Source organism: Populus alba, chromosome 18 (assembly GCF_005239225.2).
Source record: "Populus alba chromosome 18, ASM523922v2, whole genome shotgun sequence".
Lineage (NCBI taxonomy): Eukaryota > Viridiplantae > Streptophyta > Magnoliopsida > Malpighiales > Salicaceae > Populus > Populus alba.
In genome coordinates, this window is record NC_133301.1 from 4547759 (window position 1) to 4570558 (window position 22800).

At 30.4% G+C, this 22800-nt stretch overlaps 2 protein-coding genes across 2 annotated transcripts; both read right to left on the reverse strand.

Annotated features, from left to right (window-relative positions):
• Positions 1 to 3108: 3108 nt before the first annotated feature.
• On the reverse strand, positions 3109 to 4130 carry LOC118035834 (uncharacterized). Its single transcript, XM_073406381.1, has 3 exons — positions 4011 to 4130; positions 3810 to 3938; positions 3109 to 3707 (listed from the first exon to the last, which is right to left on the reverse strand). Exons 1-3 carry the CDS (start codon positions 4128 to 4130, stop codon positions 3132 to 3134), a joined length of 825 nt encoding a protein of 274 aa, XP_073262482.1. The 3' UTR covers positions 3109 to 3131.
• Positions 4131 to 12327: 8197 nt separating this feature from the next.
• Positions 12328 to 15966, reverse strand: LOC118035835 (uncharacterized). Its single transcript, XM_035041485.2, has 7 exons — positions 15495 to 15966; positions 14737 to 14775; positions 14501 to 14571; positions 14052 to 14116; positions 13647 to 13736; positions 13447 to 13539; positions 12328 to 12936 (listed from the first exon to the last, which is right to left on the reverse strand). Exons 1-7 carry the CDS (start codon positions 15860 to 15862, stop codon positions 12529 to 12531), a joined length of 1134 nt encoding a protein of 377 aa, XP_034897376.1. The 5' UTR covers positions 15863 to 15966; the 3' UTR covers positions 12328 to 12528.
• Positions 15967 to 22800: the final 6834 nt, after the last annotated feature.

The window sequence follows — 22800 nt, forward strand, 5'->3', positions numbered from 1 at the left end:
TCCGATAAATGAAATTTGATTTTCAGTTGATATGCAAGCTCGCACATGTGTTCCATCAATTGCACCAACACAATCCTACATGAAAACCATTGACAAATATAAACTCATTAATTACTACAATGCATAAAATTTATCCATATTTGTTCACATTAGCAACATCAACAAACATAATAGTTAACCTTGAAATGAGGCATATATCTTGGATTCATTGCGATTTCTCTTGAAGTGCTTGTAAAATTCGGGTCCTCTGGTTTTATAACATCTATTGCAAATAAACATATTGTCGCTAAAACTTCTTTCATGCATCTACTTACAGTTTCACCTGAATGCTGAAATCGCTCTTGAACCTCCCTATTCGATGCTCCGAGTGCCATTGTATACAGAAATATAGCCACTTTTTCAATCACACTCATCCTTCTCAAAGGTTTTAACCCATAACTTGTTTCCAAATCATTGCACAGGCTCAACAAAGTTGATGTGTCCATTCAAAACATGTTTACACATTGTTTCCAATGTCCTCGTAAAACTTCTGTTAACCAACGCATGCCCGTGTTGTATGAAACCATACACGGTTCCTTATATATATAAGTAATATAATACATGTGTATGGCCCCAGCTGTGCACACAATTAACTTTTTCCTATCAAATTCTTGCCTCCAAAATAATTCGCCATCCTCATCACTATCGTCGTCGTCGTCGTTATTTGCCCCATTATCAACATCCCCGGATGAGGCGCCGTTGTTATAATCATCATGAGAGTTAATATGATCAATAAAACGGTCCATTATATTTTCATAATCATTATCCATATCCTCATTGAATATTGCATTAAAACCAGCATCATCCATATTTCTTCTCCTACAATAGATAAACAAATAAAACAATGTTATATATTATTGTGTTCATTTCTTTTCAAAATTATTATTTGTATTGTAATTTTAAGGATACATTTTTTCTTTTTCTTTTTCTTTTCTGTTAAATTAAAAAGCTTCCCACCCGGCATCCACTGTTCACGTATCATGTTAACAGCGGCTGCCGGGTGGGAAGTTTTCAGGCGACAGAGAACGAAGGAGAAGGCGCAAGGCAAGATTATGAGCTACGTTGGTTATCCAAACCGTAGATAGAAGAGAGGAACCACCTGGAATTTTATTTAACAAAATGCTCACAACTTCAGTCCCAAACTCGCAAGTAATGTTTGCCGCCTTTACCATCACTTGGTGCATGCTTGTGTCTCTCTGAGGAATAGCTCACCGTGACAGAGGATGATGGATTCGATTAGGACAGCCCAAAACTGATTATTTTCCCCCCATTTAACATAATATAATAAAAAAGGCAAGCTCTCTCAGACGTGTATAAATTAATCTCTTGACCGGTGGAAAGAAGAGTTTAACCAAATATATCCAAGAGTTTTGTGTCCGAACCCAAGATACATGTTCCTACACCTCCATAATCTTTCATGCTTGAGGCAGCAGTTTTGATTTCTTCCAAATTTGAAACTAAAACAATATTAAAGCTAACCTGCGCGGCGGCGTTGTATGGCTGACGGTCGCAACGGTGGTGTTTGATGGTGATTCATGGGCGCTGCTTCGACGATGGAAATTGATCCTTCTTCCCCGTCAACTGGTGCCCCTGTTTCAACCTTGGCTTGCCCCGTCGCTGCTTCGTCTGGTTCGGCTATGTCTGATGGTGCCCCTGTTTTGCTTCCTCTGTTTGGTGCCCCTGTGTTCAATCTGCAACTCTTCAACTTTACGAGTTGTTTCCTCTGTTTTTTCCAATCTGCGTTGCCCTCTCTTCTTCCTCTTTCTCGGGTTGTTCCCCTGGTATTGCCTTCTCTTCTTCTTCTTTTTTTTTTTTTTTCGGTTTCTTTCCTCTGTTTCGGCTGGTTCACTTGTATAACTTTTGCTGAAACTTTCCTCCCATTGGTTAAAACTATGTTGTCTATTACTGCATTCCATGTGACTACAGTATTTGACACCAGGCTTTAACATTAGTTTGCAAGCTGTAAAACAATGTTTCTTGTCACTGCAATACAGCAGTCAACTTTTATCAGTTTGCAAGTTGTAATTCAGTTTTATCAGTTTGCAAGTTTCTTATCACTGCACTACACCAGTGTAACCAGGCATTTACAACAGGTTGCTGTGTTATTAACTTTTGTTTTTTTCATCGTGTAAAAAAATAGTGTTACAACACACTTTGAATGTCATTACAGTATTTTATATATTCAATTATCAAATAAATATAAATGGTATGTATGTAGGTATAGATGTGGAGTTCAAGATTTTACAGTGTAGTAGAGATCCCTTTCCTTTGCTAAAAATGGAATTCAAATATGGTGCGGGCTATAAAGATGTACATAGCTACGGAGCTGCAGTGATGGATAATTTAAAATTCGCTGGAGTTCTTTTGCTACTTCTATCATTAGTGGCCTATCTTCCCATGAAAAAGAATTGGTGCATCTCAAGGCTAGTTCAATGGATGTTTCCAGTTGTTGATGATCAATTGCTTCTCCCCTGCTCCCCTTCTATCATTAATATGATCAATTTTGCAGTTGTACATCTCCAATGCAGTTAAATTTATCAACGAAATTTGTTTTGTCAATTGCAACAATACCTTTAATTTGCATCATCAACCAACATATTTAACAGTTAAAAACTAAAAGCAATGTCCACATCATAAATTTATATAATTAATATTAAATCGATCTATAGCATATCATAACTAATAAGCCTCAACAATTCTCAAATAACATTACAGGTTCGAACTACATTAAAATACAATCCATGGTGCATGCATAATAAATATTATAGTCCATAACAGGTGCATGCATAATAAATATTACAGTCCATAACATAATTGATTGCAGACGTCATCGCATTACAGAGTCAATTGTTAACTTAATTTATAACTTCATAGCAGCTTGAGAAATCTGCAACTTCCATATCGTGCAAATTTAAATAAATGACAAGAAATGAGATGTAAACATGTTAAATAACAATTAAAATAATAATATTAGCAAAAAAGATATGAAAGCAGGCATTTGGGATTAATATACACCTCTCGGACTAAAATCCTTTACGCCGTGTATACATTCTCCGCAACCAATTAATCTTGTTTTCAATATTACCCATAGTTTACCACATTTCTCTATTCCTTCTCAGACCTAAAATCTCAGTAGCAAACCCATGAAAATCATCACCTATATGCACTCCCTCATGCGAGTGAAGCTCAGTCATAACCTCACAAATACTGCACCCTTCCCGATCTTTACTGATAGACGCGGAATCACTAGTGTTTGACATGCTGTCAACCATGTGATCCCATCGTGAAAGTAATTGAAACCCAATTCCGGAATTCCTTTTTTTTTTCCCAGCTTGAACCTCAACCCGTTGTCTTTCTTTCCTCTTCCCACTACTGCGGTTGTTGCTACTGGTATCCATATTAACCCCTCGAACCATGTTGCAAACATCATCAGCAAAATTTGGAATTCCGTCCTCTTCAGAATCACCACTGCCTTCTTCCAAATCGGGTTGTTCAACATGTGTATGTTGACTGCCATCAACACCAACATTATGATCAAGTAAGACTCCAGATAATGGTACCCATGCATACTCACTGGTAGCAACAATGTTTGCGAACATTCTATCGAACTTCATACACAACAATGGTTCGATACCAGCGTGCCTAAACTTTTTTGCACCCCTTATTTCCTACACAAAAGAAAGAAAATTATTTCTCGCAACTTTGACTAATTTATTAATAATTGAAATCAGATGTTAACAAATTAATTATTAAGGATTGTGCCAAATAACCTGAATCTTGGATTTCCACCATTCATCACTAGCAGAAATTGTTCCTAATTCAGTACTCCAACCCACACCAGTTTCAGAAATGAGCTTCTTCCATATCCTCCAATCCTTTTTGCAGCCATCCCATTTGTTCTTAAGTTATGCCTTGGTAAATGCATGACCAGTTTGTTCTTTGAATGATCCCAACAAATATTTCCAACCAGCTTTGTCGAAATGAGTATTTGGTCGCATTCCCATGTCGATAGCCTTGATGCTAAGGTCACAAAAAACATGCAACATTTCTTTTGTCCATGCTGCTTTATCCATATTTTCAGGAGCATCCATTCCTAGTTCGGTAATTACATTTGGAACAAAAAATATCTAGTTATAAGATTCAAAACATTTGACTTATAATTGAATGCAAATATATGGTCACAGTACAAGCATTTAGAAAATAAACAATGAGGATTACAAATGAAATGAAAAGGTTGAGACTTCCATTTCCAACAAGTTTTGCACAGCCACAAATGCATATGACCGAGGAAAGCATATGGATAATTATAAATCCAGCATCTAACAGTTGCCTTTGAATTTCAGCATGCAAACCCAGATGGTTGTGGTTACATAACAAAAAAATGACAACAATATATGGTCATAGTATTGCAATCAAGAACAACAAACAACACCCAAAGTTTCATTCCAGCACAAACAAATAGGCAAGTAGTAATGTAAACGTAAAAAACAGAAATAAATTACTCGATTTTATAGCAGCTTCACTTTTTTGTTGCCTGACGATTTTGCAGGATTAATGGTATTGTTCCTCCTGCACCAACACAAAACTGCACTTAAATTCATCAAACAACAACTGCATATTTTGGACGCAAGATCAGGGGAACCATAACAGATAACCAACAAAATTAACAACTTATTGTGACCAAATGTATTCTAATTTCGACTATAATACAACACAGAGACAAGCCCAGAACCAATGTTGAACAAGTTCAGCTGATTTGACAAAAATAATTCACTATAAAATCAAATGCAAGCATACACTGCATAACCACAAGCACAAGATCACGGGAACACAACAGACAACCTAGATGCAAATAAATTCTTTCGGCAACTACAACACAGAGAAGCCTAGATCGTCTAATAATGTTGAAGAAGTTCAGCACAGCATCAACATTACTCCTAACTGTTAAAGAAAAAGAAAAAATGAGAAACATACCAACATCAACAGATCTCTACAGGATCAACATGGAAGCGCGTCTCGGGTAGAAAAAAGAAAGGGAAATTCGTTTCCACAGTAGTTGAAGATGGTCGGCGGAGACAGATCTGCAATTTTCTTCTCAGAGGGATGACCCAGATCTGACCGAAAACAATGAAGCTTCACCGTTGGTTAGTTGATGCTCTGCTTTTGTTGACGATTCGGGGAGGAACTGGGAAGTTTGATTCTCCTCCAACGGCTATTTATGGGCGATGGGCTGGTAGAATTTTTTCAAGGATTTTTTCCCCGATTCGAGGAGTTTGGGACGTTTTATATTTTCCTCAAACGGCAATAAGTGTGTTTTGCCATTGCTGGAAAGTTCTTAACTTTTTCTCTGGATTTTTTTTTTTGAATCGGGGAGGAGAAGTTTGATTTTTCGGGGAGGAGAAGTTTGATTTTAGCCGTTGGCTGTTTTTTCAGTTTTTTTTCTTGCGGTCGGAGTGAAACTGAGGTTGATAAAAAGCATGATTATCGTGCTTTTGATAAACCACAGTTTACTTACACTTTTCTGGTGGGTCCCACCAAAACACACCCACATTTAACATTTACCAAACACACGGCGTTGTGGTTGCCCCTCAACCTCATACGCAACCACAACGCCAAACAACGTCTTAGATGAATCTCGAGCATAGAGATGATGTGGTCTTGAAGAAATTGTTTAAAGCAAAACTAAGGTCTAGTTTGTTCGACAACAATTAGTTTTTTTTTTTTTTTTTTCAGAGAATGGCTTTCATAAAAAGTGATTTATTTATTTTTATGTTTGACAATATAAAAAATAAATTGAAAAATATTTTTTAATATTTGATTATATCATAAAAAATAAATAACAAATTACTTATTGATGTTTTATTTTATAAAAAATTATCTAACATATAAGGAATATTAAAAGAAAAACCCAAAACATGTGGAAAAAATATTGTGCATGTGCCTTGATTTACCAAGGATTATAATGGTGAATTTAAGATTTTGCCCTTGAAAAATCATAAGCAATTGTCTTTTAGGGGTATAATACTCTATACACTTGATTTTTGAACCTTTTTGATGTTTTACATTTTTGTTATTGTGTAATGACTCTTGTTTTTTAAATCAAAATTTTAAAAGCTTGACCACAAGAGTTTATTCATCATTTCATAATATATATATTTTTTTCATAATAATGCTTTGGTACTAGGGGCAATGTTATATTTTTATAAATAAAAAAACACCTGCTAATGTATGCTTTGCATGTTTCAATGCATTCGTATCTCAACCACCTTCAATAGGCATATGCGACTTATAAGAGTGGTCACAACCATTCTTATGTCATGTCATTTAATTTGTCTCAACATTCTTTTCCTTTATATATAGTATATGGTCAACAGACCTCCAATGTAGCGTTGATAATCTTTTCCTTTTCTTTTTCTCTTTCCTCTAAAAAATCATGCCTAGCCCTTCAAATTTGCATATTAGACTTCAAGTTTGTTTTCTTTTGCTTTCATCCCTTATTTTTTATTTATATTTGTTGTCCTTTAATTAATTTTTAAAAATTTGATTTGTTTTTAATTTCATCATTCAATTTCTTAATGTGTGAGATTTGATCCTCATGTTTTTTATTTCTGTTTTTTTTCATATGGTTTTTTTTAATATGTTTTTTTTTTATTTCATATAGTTTTTAAATATGTTTTTTTTTCAATTTCACCCTCCAATTTTTTCTTTCATATCCAATGCTCATTCTGTTTATTTATTTATTTATTTTTGCTTTGGGAAGTTTTTAAATATAAGGATTTCTCTCTAATTTCATCATTCAACATCAAATTGGTTAAGAATTGAACTCGAGTCTACGATTTAACTAGTTATGAATTTAGAATATTAACTCAAGTTTAAAAGATTTGCCACGAATAGAAAAATAGGGAAATCCTGTTCCGGTCAATTACTGTAGATTGAAACAATAAATCTACCATTTATTTTCTACAAAAACTTTAACACTCCCCCCCCCCCACTCAATTATTATGGATTAACCATTTTTTAATTGATCGATATTGCTATTGTATTTTTACATCTTTTTTGCACAACTAAATTACTAGAATACCTATAAAAGCAAAACAACACTTAACTTGGGTCTAAGGTTTTTTTTTTTTTGTTTTTTTTTTAAAATTTCACTCTTAAAGCTTGATTTCAGGGGCGTATTCATAATCTTGGGGGCAATTAGATCTTTTAATTAATGTCGGTAATAATTAAGAGTTTTTTTTATTACATCATTTAGTGTTGGATTGGATAGGTAGACTTCATTCGTGATTTTTTTTTTATAGGGTTATCATAGTCTCAAATAAACATTTATTTAAAAGTTGGTGCTCAAAATTGAAAGCGTCTATTTTTTATCCTATAATTATGTAAAAATTATTTGAAAAAAACAAAGTTATTAAACCCAATTGAGTTCATGAACTCAGTTGCGGAGTTATTGGGATCATCCAATATATTTTTGTATCGATACTTAAAAATACAGAAGTTTTCATATTAAAGTTCATTTATAAGCTAAGTCATGCTTTTACCGGTTATTTAGATTGTCTTTAAATCCATGAAATCAACCGATTCACATTGGGTTAGCTTTGATTCAGTTTAATTGGAAACTTGCGCCAGATAATAAGTCAGGTCGAGAGATTTCAAGATTTTCCTACTTGCCCGAGTTTAATAACATTTCCAAAGAATCTCCCACACTTTTAATTTTAATTTTTATATTTAAAAAACTTTGGTTTGGTATGTGGCAGAGCATGTGCCAATGAACTAGTTAAATATAATTATCTAACCACTTACAAGAAAAGAATGAGATATAAAAAGTGTAACGGTGGAAAAAAAAAGAATTTATGATATTATATATATTTATATATAGTTTATTTTATAAAATATAATAAATATTTTGAATATAATATTATAGACATATAACTATTTTTTGGTGTTCAGAGAACATTGAAAATAAATTTCTTTTCTATGGTATTCTAATTTTATAACACAATTTATATGATTTAAAATGTGTGATTATTGTATAATATAACATGTTTTGTATTTGAATATATTTTCTTGCAATATAATCTCAATTAAAGTATTATATGCACTAATTCATTAAATTAATATACTTTTGTATTGTATATTAATATATCCTAATATATTATTTCCCATATAAATATATTAGTAATTTATTATTTTTTAATAATATTATATTTGAAAGCATTTTAATAATAATATTGACTAGAAACATATAGAAATAATGCTTTGATGTAATAGAAATCTTATTATTATAATAATTTTATAATCTTTTATACAAAACATTTTTGTTCCATGAACTTTGTCTTTACTCTATATTCATTAATCAAAACATTAGATTCACTAATGAAATATAATTGAATATTTAAGATAAAAAAGCTTTTATTAATAATAAATATATTTTGCATAAAAAAACTCAGTCTTATGTATAACTAACCAATTGACTACAATGCATATTTCTCACTTACACTAAAGTCAATTGCTTATGTATCTGATACCATATCCATCGATATGATGATCATGCTTATGTTGAGAACGACTTTTGTAAGAGAATCTGCAAGATTCTCTTTAGTTTGAACTCGCTCTATATCTTTATATCTTTCCTTTATGATTTCTCTAACAAAATAGAATCGTTTAAGTACATGTTTGAATCTTTGATGAGACGTTTGTTCTTTTGTTTATGCAATGGCTCTATTGTTATCATACTACAAACCTACTAGATCAATAATGTTAGGAACCATGCCTAGTTCAATGGTGTGTGTGTGTGTCTATATATATATATATTTTTTATCTAAACAACCTCTTTTTTCATCTTAAACATAGAAATGCATTCAACTTTAGTTGTGGAATCTGTTGTAGTCTTTCGTTTAGAACTCTTCCAACTTACAACACCAACTTTTAAACTAAAAACATATCCTAACTGAGATTATCTATCGTTAATATTTGATTGAAAACTAGCATCTAAATAACCATGAACTTCATCTAGTTCATGTTTTTTTATAGACTAGAGAGATATTTTTAGTTCTTCTTAAGTATTTAAGAATCTTTTTAACTATCTTCTAGCTACTCTCACCTAGATTATATTGGTGTTTACTCATTATGCTTAAAATATAGTATCGTATGGTCTTGTACATGGTATCGTATATATAATGGATTTTATAGCCAAATAAAGGAATCTTTCTATCCTATTTCTCTCCATTCATGTCTTAGAACACATATATTTGGAGATACATATTCCTATGAAATTGATAAGTAACCTTTTTTGGATTCTTCTATGCTAAACTATTTCAACGTCTTTTTATATGTATGTGGATTAGGACAATCCAAACAATCTTCTAGATTTATATCTATAGAGTTTTATTCTTAATAAATAAAAAAATTATTTGATAATCAGATCTTTACTAACTGAAGTAAAATAATGTCATTTTCTATCAATAATATGTATAATATTAAGAAAACAACTCAACTCCACTAACTTTTTTATAAACCTAAGGTTCATCCATTTTTTTTTATTAAATCAAGTTGTTTAATTATCTTATCAAAATGGATATTCCAACTTCTTGAAACTTGTTTAAGTCTATAAATAGATTTTTGTAGCTTGCATACTTTGATAGTAAATTTTTCAGATTCAAAACCTTCAAAATGTGTCATATACACATCTTTATGAAGATTCCCATTCAGAAATACAATTTTGACATCCATTTGCCAAGTCTCATAATCATGGTATGAGCAGCTATAGCAAGAAAAACCCTTATGGATTTTAACATAATTATTAGCAAAAAGGTTTCATCAAAGTCAATCCCTTGTCTTTGTCTATAACCTTTAGCAACTAGTCTAGCCTTATAAGTTTGTACATTGTTATCCATGCCAATATTTCTCTTAAAGAACTATTTGCACCCAATTTTATTCGTTTAGGTGGATCAACCAAAGTCCATACTTGGTTGGTGTGCATATAATTCATCTTAGATTTGATGAATTCAAGCCATTTCTTAGAATCAATTTTAAATAATGTTTCTATATAGTTAATAAGTTCATCAAGTATGAGCAACTCGTCATCATCAGCTTCCACAAAAACTTGATATCTCAATTGTGCATGACGTTTCCTACTAGATCTACGGAGGTTTTGTGTTTTCTAAGTTTCAAGTTGAACATCAAATGTTATAGTCTTATATTTTAGTTCTATTTGGATGTTAATTTATGGTACTTGAACTTTATTACGTTCTATTTTCCTCTCACTACTCTTTTCAAGAACACATTTTTTTCTCTCTATAAACGTAGCATATTTTAAAACAAACACATTTTGCTTAATAGGATGGTTGAAATAATATCCAACTGATTCTTTTGGATATCCTATAAACTTACAATTATCTGACTTAACTTCTACATTTTCAGATACTATATGTTTCACGTAAACCTTACATCCTCAAATCTTTAAGTATGATAGGTTTGGCTCTTACCATTCCATATCTCATATGAAGTCGTATCAACAAAATTTGATGGAACATTATTTAGAAGTAAGCAATAGTTTACAGGGTATAACCCTAGGAAAAAGACGAAAGGTTTATAAAGCTCATCATAAACTATACAATATCTAATAGGGTACGATTTCTCCTTTCAAAAACTCTATTAAGTTATGGTGTTTAAAAGGTGTCCAATGTGAGAGAATCTCATTATCTTTTAATAGTCTTGAAATACTTGGCTCAAGTATTCATTATCTCAATCCAATTAAAGTATTTTGATTCTCTTTCCAGTTTGTTTATCAACTTCATTTCTGAATTTTTTGAACCTTTCAAATGATAATTCATATTTATGTTTTTATTGAATAAACATAACTATATCTAGAATGGTCATCAATAAATGTAATGAAATAAGTATATCCACCTATGACATGAATTGTCATTGGTCCCCATACATCGGTATGTATTAGACCTAATAATTTTTAGTTATTTTGCTTTTTTCTAGTAAAGGATGTTTTGATCATCTTACTTGATAAACAAACTTCAGAAGTTTTATACAATTCATAATCACAAGGATCAAAATATCATTCTTTATGTAACTTAGTGATTCTTGTTTCATTAATATGACATAATCTACAATGAAATAAATATGAAGGATATTGATTATATAATATGTTTTTCTTGTAGTTTATATTGAACATAGGCATTTAAAAATCAAGTATATTATTCATATAATCATCAAATCTATATATATATATATATATATAAACATCATATTATAAAAAGACCAACAATTGCCATCAATAACAAATTTAAATTCATTAAAAAATAAGTAAGGAATGGATATAATATTTCTAGAAATTACTAGAATAAAATTACAACCATCAAGTTTTAGTATTAGCCCACTTAATAAACTAAAATAATAAGTTCATAATAATTGTTACTCTATTTCAAACTTTCAAATCCATTTTGTCTTTGTATAATCTTTTATTGTGAATGTAAAAAACATATTTGGTACCCAATACCTAAAAAACCACTTAGTGAAGTAGAAAAATAGTTTTTAATCATAAATATACCTAAAGTAGAAACGTTAATAAGTTAATTACCTTTTATAGTTGCAAGATACTCCTTGCAATTCTTTCTTCAATGTTCATTATTATCATAATGATGACAAGTACACTTATCTTTTTTTATGCTCCTAATGTGTTTTTTTTTTTTAATTTTTTTTTATTTTAAAGACAAAACTATTATTCTTCTTGTTTTTTGTCTTGGACATTCTAAAATATATATGAAGATGACCTTTTTTTTTTTTTTTTATCTTCTTAAGGTCTCTTCGACCATCCAATTTGTTCATGCAATAGTCTATGATGATTAGCAAAATCAAGTCAACAATTAACTTTTTATTCATGACAAAACTTAATGGCCTAATTTTTTAATATAGTCAATCATTTTCATTTTCAAAACATACAAGTATTTACTAAGAAAACTCTTTATCATCTTATAGTGAAACAATTTCTTAAAAAATCCCATACTTCTTAGTTAGTTGCATTAAACAACTTTATAAGATGTATAATCAGAAATACAACCTACTCATTATCATCAATATAACATTGATATTCTTTCATAACTTTTTTATTAGTATGGAATTGAATTTTTAAGAACATTTAACTTTCTTTCTTTTCTTGTTTAAAAACAATTTTCACATTATGATACTAGTAAAAAAAAATTTAATCCAGTCTATTTATTAGCATCATAGAGATATGTTACAAATTTTGATTATCAACTTAATCATGTACGGATATCGATCATTAGTTCTTTTTCTTAATTATGAATTTCTTTTTCTTTGCATAAATACAAGTTCCGTTTCATGAGATACAATTCACAAATGAGGGACAATAAACCTGTGACATAATGTGACAATTGAAACAGCTATACTTATGACTAGCCAAACTCTTGACTATCCTGTAAGAGAATCTACCAGTGATTGTAAACTTGTTCAGAATCAGCTCCTAATCTTCTTCTCCATCCAGCTGATTATATCCTGACCAACTTCTTCACGTTCAGGCTCAAAGAGAAGGTCATGCAAGAAACCATCATAAAGCTTTATATCTTTGAACTTGGAGGCTGCCTCATTGTACAAATCCTGAGATGCTAGAGGATCAGTTACCTTGTCAGCAGTTCCATGGAGAACAAAGAATGGAACAGTCACAGATTTGAAATTGCGCAGCAAATAAGAGGATATACGCAATATCTCATGCCCTGTACGGACCCTTATGGGTCCTGTATAGACCAATGGATCAGAATACTTGGCCAGAAGTGCTGCAGGATCCCTAGAAACTGGAATGCCCCTTTTGTTTGCTCCTTTGAATTGGAACTTGGGGATAACCAGAGAGAAAAAAGGAGCCACAGCCTGCTTGAAAAATATTAAGTGAGCGTTTTATAACCAGAAATTAAAACTAATGCAACTTGATGTTCTAAAGGCCTGATTCAAGTAAAATGGATCTTTAACAAAATTGTTAAAGGGCATTGTGACTTGTCTTGGTTCCATATATTAAAAAGTTAGAATTCCATCAGTCCCTCTAAAACGGGGACAAAAAAAGTTAAATTGAACATAGCATTAACTATAATGAATTTGTGGCATCTTCCAAGGATTAATAAAATCTAATGAATTGGACATCAACTATGACAGCACAATCCAACATGTCACAGTTATCAGTACAGAAGCTTAACTACAATGCATTGGAATATTGCGGTATTTCAAAATGGCATGCTTTGGCAAATTCCAAATTCAAAACTCAATGAATTGAACCTTAGCTCCTTAACCATGAAAACACAATCTACCATATCATAGTTATCGTCAATAAAATCTTCCCATCAAATCTACCCATCATCATGATTTAAGCGACAGAAAAGACTTTACCCCAACAATAGGATGTGCAGGCTTGACACGCAAAGCTGGTGAGGTCAGTATAATTCCCTCCAGCATTTCTTCAATGTTAGGATATGAGGCCGCCTGCTCAGAGAAGCAATTTATTAGTTCCACATTAATAATAAAACTGCTAGACCCAAAAAAACAACAACAAAAAAAAAAGAATACCTCTTCTTTTGAAAGTGTATTACCTTTAAAACCACAGCACCTCCAGTTGAGTGACCAAAAAGGAAGCATGGTACTCCGGGGTTCTCCGACTTAATCTTTTCCAAGAAAGCTCCCTGTTGAAACAGAAGTTACAAAGTTCATCCTATCAGTTTTGTAGGTATTTTATGAATGATTAAAAAAATGCCTCCAAACTAAACAAAATTCGTGATGGAATCAAGTTCAACTTACTGCCAGGCCAGGAAAAGAAGCAAGAAAATGACAAAATAACTGTGAAGATGCTTAGGAAGAGAACTGTGCATGATTTAACACAGAGTGCAGGTCTGACATACAGTAATGATTATTCAAGATTTATTCTAGTACCATGGATGGATGCAATAAAGAACAGTTTTCCTGGCAAAGGATAGAGAAAAATGGACAAGTGAACTTACAGTATCTGCAACAACATGATCTAGTGAAGGAACATATCCATGCAACCCATCACTCCCACCATGACCTTCACAACGGGAAAAAAAAAAAACATTACCACACTGCAAAACTAGAGACTTGGACTACAAACCCTTTGAAATGGAGAATAAAGGGGCAGTAACGGACCAAGAGAAAGGGATATCAAAAAATTTATCAGCATAAACAGGCATTGGAATGCTCCAAACAAAATAAAGGTGTTATCAAAATCTGTCCCTTTTCTATAATATGTGAAGACTGACCAATATCATTCACCGATACAACATTGTTTTAACTTAAAGAACCTTCAAGTGGATCTTAGCAAATGTAATCACACCTATGCTATAAATAAACTGGGGATGAAGCTTCATAACAACCTATTGACTATAAAGGTCAACACACCAAACACATGAGCATCTTTATAAAATCTAGCTACCTATCCAATCCATTGCATAGACACCAAAGTTGCATGAGGTTAGTTGCTTTGCGAATTGAGCATATCGTCCACTGAAAATTGAAAGGCAAACAGAAGAGAAGTCAAAGATCTTTTATTTGGAAAACCCGGGGGGGGGGGGGGACAGATTAGCTTCAGATGCCAAAGATCTTTTACTAATAGGATAGATTAGAGATGCAAAAGAAGTTCGAAAGATGACAGAAGTCCTCAAATATTACCTGTGCTCATTAAGGCCATGAATAATAACCAAAATGCCCCTGAAATCACGAAGCAACCCTCATATCTCAGTACAGAATCAACACGGAGGAAAAGCAACAAAAAATAAATGAAGGTAAAGGTATACATGCTAAAGATGTGTCATATGTAGAATAAAAACCACAATTAATCATAGCGAAGCAGCACCATAGCCCCTTTATCCTTTCACTTAACGTAACGCCTGACGAGCAGAAAATACAACAATATTTCACGTTTCCAAGTTCACAACATGCTCATTCTCATATAGAAACAGCATCTTTTTGCTTACAGTAATATAAAAAAATATGAAACAAATATCAATCACAACAAAACAATAGCTATATTTAGAAAAAGAAAACATTTGATTGTCTTTTCCCTTTGCAAACAAGTAAATCCATTCCATTTCTATCTCATCAGCTTCTTGAATTGAACCAGAACAATCAGAAACTCAAAAACCCAACATTGTAAAACCAACCCAATTATTAAGCAACTGCAATTTCAAATAGAAAACATAAATAACTACCTTCTTTAGTTACTTTAGAATCCCTTGTTTAATCCCACATAAACAGTGACTTTTAAACAGCGTAATTATAAAATCAAGCCCGAAATTGCATGCAAGTTTCGCTCTATCTTTCAAGTCTTTTATTCCAATATTTTCATTTCTCTGACAACTAATAAATAAAGCAAAAAATTTCTTAACAATAAAAAACAAAAAAGTAGAAAATGAAAAATAAAAACTCACTTCTTTTGCCCGGTTACCGGAAACCAAGACCTGGTGAAGAGTGCATTTCGTCTAACACCAAAGAACAAGAACGTACTCCACCGGCAGTCTTCGTTACCGGTCGTCATATCGATACCCTCAGCAAGAGCTCTCCTTTTTATAGTATCTTCCTCCTCCAATCTCCATCGTTTCACTGACTTACTAGGCGATTGCTCCGCTGCGGAGTCCGCCGTGTAACGGCGGCGGTAACGACGAGGGAGGAGGAGGAGAACGACGGAAAAGAGAAGTGCGTGAATGTAGAGGAGAGAAGTTCTTAGGGTTTTCAAGATTGGGATTATTCGATTGCTCGCTCCTGATGTTAGTGGCTCCATCTCTGCCATCGTTGACATGGCAGTAGGAGATCAAAAAGTCAAAGAAAAAAAATGGTTTGCTGAAATATCAGATTTTTAGAGAGAGAATTGGTGGTGGAGAGAAATGGGAAAGGAGTCGCGAGAGATTTTGTGCGTCAAGTGAGGGTATTTATAGAGGAGTAAAGAAATAATAAGGGTAAAAGTTCATTTTGGTACCTATTGTTTCAACCTCCTCTTAATGACCCTTATTCTTAAGATGAACTTAATGTAAGCATCTAAAATAACTTCCTGGAAATTTATCATATGAATAAAAAAGGACTCATTTGATTATTGAAGGCTTACATATGATCGTTAATTTTAGGACCCATGAGATTAGTCGAGGTGCGCATAAATTGGTCCGAAAATAATATTTTAAAAAGAATATTTTTGTTTATTAAATATTTAATTCTCAAAATGATTATTGATACGTTCATTTAATAGACAGACAGATAGATAATTTTTGGAAAGTTTTCTACACGTAACTTCTTTGAAACTTTAGATGGGAATAGAGAAATTAAAGAAAATGAAAGAAGAGGATTGGAATTGCATTGAAATGGTAAGTATTTACAAGCAACCTCTTGGAAACATTAGGATCGGTGCCGGGATTAGAGCCGTGTGGGGGTAGCCGTGGAATCAGAATTTCATAAAATTTTAAATTTTTTATTTAAAATTAATAAATAAAAAAAAATATTAATTTACTATATTTTTAAATTAAAAATATTTCAAAAAATCATAGCTAGTACTTTTTCAAATACTTTCTAGAAGGTAGAGAAAGGGTCAAAGGGGAAGATTGACAAAACTTTAATCCGAAAGATACTGATAACGGACATGAAAAGAAACTGTTAGGTAGAGTACACAGAAGGAAAGCTTCATGGAACCGATTACGTGGCTTAATGAGACATGCATATCAAGCGTTTACTTTTTCTGTAGTTGCAATGGACGGTAGTGATGAGGGAATGTAGGATAGTTATTGTAATTACGGCGACATAAGAATTTAGAGAGGAAGTTTCAGCCACTAATTGATAGCTGGTGTAGCTTCAAACCCCGTGGAGGTAAGAGACTGGTGGAAGTTAAAGGGCACCGGCAACTGGGTGGGAAGGTACGGCGAAGGTATCTTAATTAATTCAAAACCCATAATTTAAAACAGAGAGCAGAGGAGTAATGGGATAGGTGCTAGCTGAGGCTGAGCTGCGAGCCTTATATTTGAAATATCGGACAATATTAATCATTTTATATTTAGATATTATTATTTTTAAGATTGAAAGTAATTTTGATTTTTTTTTTGTGAATTAATTACTAAGGATGAACCAAACAAAATTAAGACGACTAGATGATAGAAATTTTCATTTTTAACTAAATATAAGCACCCCGATCAACAATGCCCATTTAGCACAATCATATTTGAAATAACATCCGAAAATTTAAATATTTCTTTTTATTTATTGACATATATAGAAAAATAACCTTTTTGGCTAGTTTTAGCTTTAATAAAACACAAAGTATAAAATTATATTGAGCTTTTTATTATTTATTTATTTAATATTTGAGTTAATTTACACGTATTTTGATGAATTATATAGACTTTAAAATTAATGATTATATAAACTTTTTATGGTAGCCATGAATTTATGAGACTCAAACTAATAATTTTTTTAAAAATAAATTTAAAACTTGAGTAGTTAAGTTAAATCCCTCAACAGGGTGAAGCAAAAAAAATAAAATTGAGAGAAATCAAGATTTTAATTGTATTATTATTTTATTTAAAATTATATAGATTATTAAAGGATGAGCTAGAAAAATAATTTTATTGAAAGGCCAGAGCACCTGTTAATCCCCTGTCTCCGCCCCTGCCCTCAGGGTTACTTTATTATTTATTAAGGCCCGATTTTGACACTCAACATAATGCATGAATAAATCAGTCATTTTCATGAGAGAAATATAAATTATTGCTCCTTTCTCTTTTGCTTGTTTGCACCAATCTCTTGGACGCTTCAAAAGGACCGGTTCTCTGTTTCCACTCATCAATTAAAACGGTGCATTTATAATGAGGATTTGGGGTGCATGAGATTACGATAATATTTATTATTTAAAATATTTGAAGATAATATTTTTTTTTAAAAAAACAAATTATTTTAATATCAGAATATAAAAAAAAATAAATTTTTAAAATTAAGACCGGATATTGAATTCATAGGCTTTGTTCGTGATAACAAATTTTTTTTTTCCTATTAATGTGGATATTCGAATTAACTTGCACACGCCCTGAAGTTAACAACAATGTAAGTTTTTAATGACCCTAAAATTTATAAAATTTAAACTAGTGAATTTTAAAAAAAAAAATTAAAATCTAACTAATTAAGCTATTTTTCATAATAAATTTGTTGATTGATGTTATTATTACCTGAGAAAACAAGAGTTCTCTAGAAATGATGGCGTGCGGATAGCATAGATATTTGAATAATGACCCTGGGGGAATTTATAAAATTTAAACTAGTGAATTTAAAAAAAAATTAAAATCTAACCAATTAAGCTATTTTTTATAGTAAATTTGTTGACTGATGTTATTACTACCTGAGAAAACAAGAGTTCTCTGGAAATGATGGCGTGCGGGTAGCGCATATATTTGAATAATGACCATGGGGAAATTAATAAAATTTAAAAAATAAATTTAAAATCTAACCAATTAAGCTAAGTTGACTGATGGTATTATTACCTGAGAAAACCAGAGTTCTCTGGAAATGATGGCGTGCGGGTAGCACAGATATTTGAATAATGACCCCGTGGGGGGTCTGGAAGTGGCGAAAGCACAAGGAGCAAGTAGTAGAAGATAAGATGGCTTTTGCATTCCAAAGCCGATATGAAGCTTCAGAAAAGCGAATAATATCAGTAATAATGCATGATTCGTATTCCAGCTACAGGAAAAAGTAAATTTTCAAATTAAGTAATCCAAGATGGGGAACATTTTGCATAATCTTTTGGAAAAGATGTCGTCAAAATCCTCCACCATAATCAAGTTATTAAACCCACTTTTGCTAATTACTAGTATCGCGGGCTCGACCATAATGAAGTTATTAATCCACTTTTGCTAATTACTTAGTAAACTAGATAGGCTAACCCATCATTTAAAACTATATTGTTTTAATATAAAAAAAAATTAAATGATACTATTTTAAATCAAATTGAGTTATAATCAGATCATTCAAGTTTGACCAAATCAACTCTCACTTGAGTATTTTAAAGATCTGGATTTAGACTAGATTCCTAATCAACTCATTAGCTATATTATATTTAATAATACTATCTATAGTTATTAAACCTTACTCAATCTGCTAGGTTAATTTAGAAGATTTTTTAACTCAAAGTCTAATTCAAAGTAGATTTCAAGTTGAAATGCAAAATTTACCATGCTAGATTAAATAAAAACAATAAGATTAGTTTATGAAACAATGTCAATTTTGTATTTGAATATAAAGAAAAAATACCAAGTTTGAAAAAAAAAATATGAAGTAACATTTTTTATTAATGCATAGGAAAAATAATATGTAAAAGACACAAAGTTGCAATAAAAAGAAGAACAATATGCAAAGATATATATATATATACTATATATATAATATATATATAAAAAAAAAATAAAAGGATGCCTACTTCAAGGGAACCTAGCAATGCAAAGACAAAATTGCTAGACATATATATCTTTATATTATGTAACTCATTTTTTTAACTGTTCATGACAATAACAAACACAGAAAAAAATATAGAAAAATAACAAAAAAAATAAAAATTTAAAGAGATAATAAAAAGAAAGGAAAATGAAAAAGCTGCTAAGAAAAGAAAATGATAAGAAGACGGCATGATATGCCATCTTTTTAAAATGGCATTATTGAAATTATGGTGTTGCTCTTATTTCTCCCTCCCAAGTCTTATCAAACAGCTTAATTACTTGTAAGGAACAGGCTTTCTCGGCTATGCTGTGAAGAACTTTGGGCCAGGCGTGGCAGTGGGCCCTCCTGCCCCCCGCCCTCCGCTCCCCTGACAAATGTTTTAACTATCGCAACACTCGTTTTTTTTTTAGGAAAAATTAAAATAAAATAAAAAAGAAAACGGAAAAGGAAAAGGAAGTGTGGGTGTTACAACTTTTAATTAAATGAGTGTTTATAAGTGTGGGAATGGTTATTTTTTAAAATATATTAAAAAGTATTTTTAATTTTTTTTATATTAATATATTAAAATAATAAAAAAAATATTAAAATAAAATTATTTTTAAAACAAAAATAATAATTTATATTTTTATAAAAAGGTAGATTGAACCAATACCTCAAAGAAAAACTAAAAATTACAAAAATTTTATATATTGCGGATCATTTCTTGACTTTAATTAGCTTAAGAAAAATAATCTTGTTACAAACTAATATAAAAAATAATATTTTAAACAAAAATTATTTTAAGCGCTATAATTTTTATAGAATCAAATCAAAACGAATAATTGAACAATCTTGGAAGAGGATTACATATCATACAAATTTTATTCTTTACGGTTTGATCAAGGTTTAGAAGCACACAAAATATATTCAACCGAAAGTATCTTTTATAATAATAAAAAAAAACAATTATGAGAACACACTTCTTTCACCAATATAGTGTATTTAAATAAAAATAAAGGCTGAATTATACTCAATTTTCTTAAATTATAGGTCAAATTACTATTGGTCCCGAACAAAAAAATTATCTGCTCTATCTATTAATTCAAATTAATATTAATCAATTATTACATGAAATGTGTCACGATTTGAGTATCATGCAATAATTGATCAATGACATGAAATTTGAATAAATAGATGGATGACATCAAATCAAACAGTTTGTCAAAGGTCAATCACATAGAAATGCTTGTTTGTTTCCGCGTTTTAAAAGTGTTTTTAAAAAAATTTAAATTTTTTTAATTTTTTATTAACTTCAAATTAATATGTTTTTAGTGTTTTTAAAATTATTTTGATGTGCTGATGTCAAAAATAATTTTTTAAAAATTAAAAAAATATTATTGGCATGCATTTTGGCACGAAAAGTTATTTGAAAAGCAACCACAACCACATTGCCAAACAAGCTCAAGTTGAGGGGGTTATGTATATCTTGATAGAAATTAACATCTCCGTGGATATAGATTTCTAATTAAATTTAAACTTGAAAAATAGAATGAAGTAAACCTCGTTGGTCATGGGATTTTTCATGTCTAAGAATATCTAGTGGATTGGGGTGAGGAAAAAAAAAATAAAAAACTGATTAAATCAAGAAAATCAGAAAAAAGCCAAAAAAATTGAATTGTGAAAAAAAACGATTAAAATTTTAAAAAAAAATCAACTGGTTCGGTTTTATAAGTTTGAAACCAAAAAAATCAAACCGAACTGAACCCAAATTGAAAAAAAAAAACAGGACAAAAACAGAGTCAAAACTGGAAAAAAAATCGAGTCAAACCAAAAAACCGAGCCAAACCAGTTTGAACCGGTTTCGTTTTTTTTTTAAATTCAGTTTGGTTACTTTATTTTTGATAAAAATCAAACCGAACGAAAAATAATCATCTCTACTAGTGGATATATATATATATATATTATATATATATATATATATATATATTTTTTTTTTTTTCATTTCTTGTTTTTAAAATATTGTCAAATTAGGTTTGCTCTCTATATTATTATTGTTGTGTTTTAGCTAACTCCAAAAAAACTTGAAAAAAGAAGAAGAATGTTTTGCTATATCACATGGATGTTTTACCTAGCTGTTAAAAATAAACATCGCATTCTCTTTTTTTGAGAAATTTTCTGAATTAATAAGAAATATTGCTGGAAGAGAGCTAACAATTTGAGATAGGAATTAATATTGAAGGAAAATATAAAAATTTCTTTGAATACATTATGCATTCTGCACATGTAATCATAACAATTAATAAAAATGCTGTGCATTATACTGTGGGTAAGATTTTAAATTAATATGCAACGTAAGATAAAAATGCTTCGATGTTGTTTGTGAATATGTTTTTTGGTGTCATAAAAATTCTTAATTGAGAACTAAAAATAAGATATATGTATTTTATAAAATAAATTTAAAAATATATGAACTGATAAAAAAAATAAAATTGTCAATGTTTATTAAAGATTAAAATGAAAAGTTGGTTTTCATTATAAGAAGTGAGAAATATACATATAAATATAAATATTTGACCTAGTGACTTAGGTAATTTTTAATGTTTTATTAAAAAGGATATTTATAAAAAGACAATGACTTAAATTATATAGAAAAAATTATTTTTTCTGTCAGAATTATCTTTATTTTTTCATGTATTGTTTTTGTTTATCAAATAAAAATGAAGGCAATTAAAATAGAAATGATTTTTTTTTATTGATTTAAAATAAGAAGTGAAAAAAATGTATCTCTCTAATCAAAATTCTCTTTTTATTTATTTATGGGGTTTTTTTTAAAAAAAAACAATTATTTTTTTTAATCAGAAGAATTGGCTTTTAATTTGAAACTTATCATAAGTATATAAAATAATTTTTCAATAAAAAATAATAAAAATAATAAATTAATAATTTCTAAATGAAATATCAAGAAATATAAAATATGACAAAAGACATATAAAATTTACCATAAAAATAATAAATTAGATATTTTTTTTTTACTTTAAATAATCATGATGGATTTTATTTCTCGAAAATTAAGCATACTTGCTTCTTATATAATCATTAAAAAATAATTATTAATAGTATCATAAAAAGCTATCATATTATTTGAAAATGCAAAATAAACAGATAATTATTTAAATATCATTTAAAGAAATCTATTTAAAGTCAATTATATTATAAAATATTTAAAATAATTTTGGACAATTTTAAATAAAGGCCAAGCATGTATGAGTTGGATAAATTAACCCTCGTACCTGA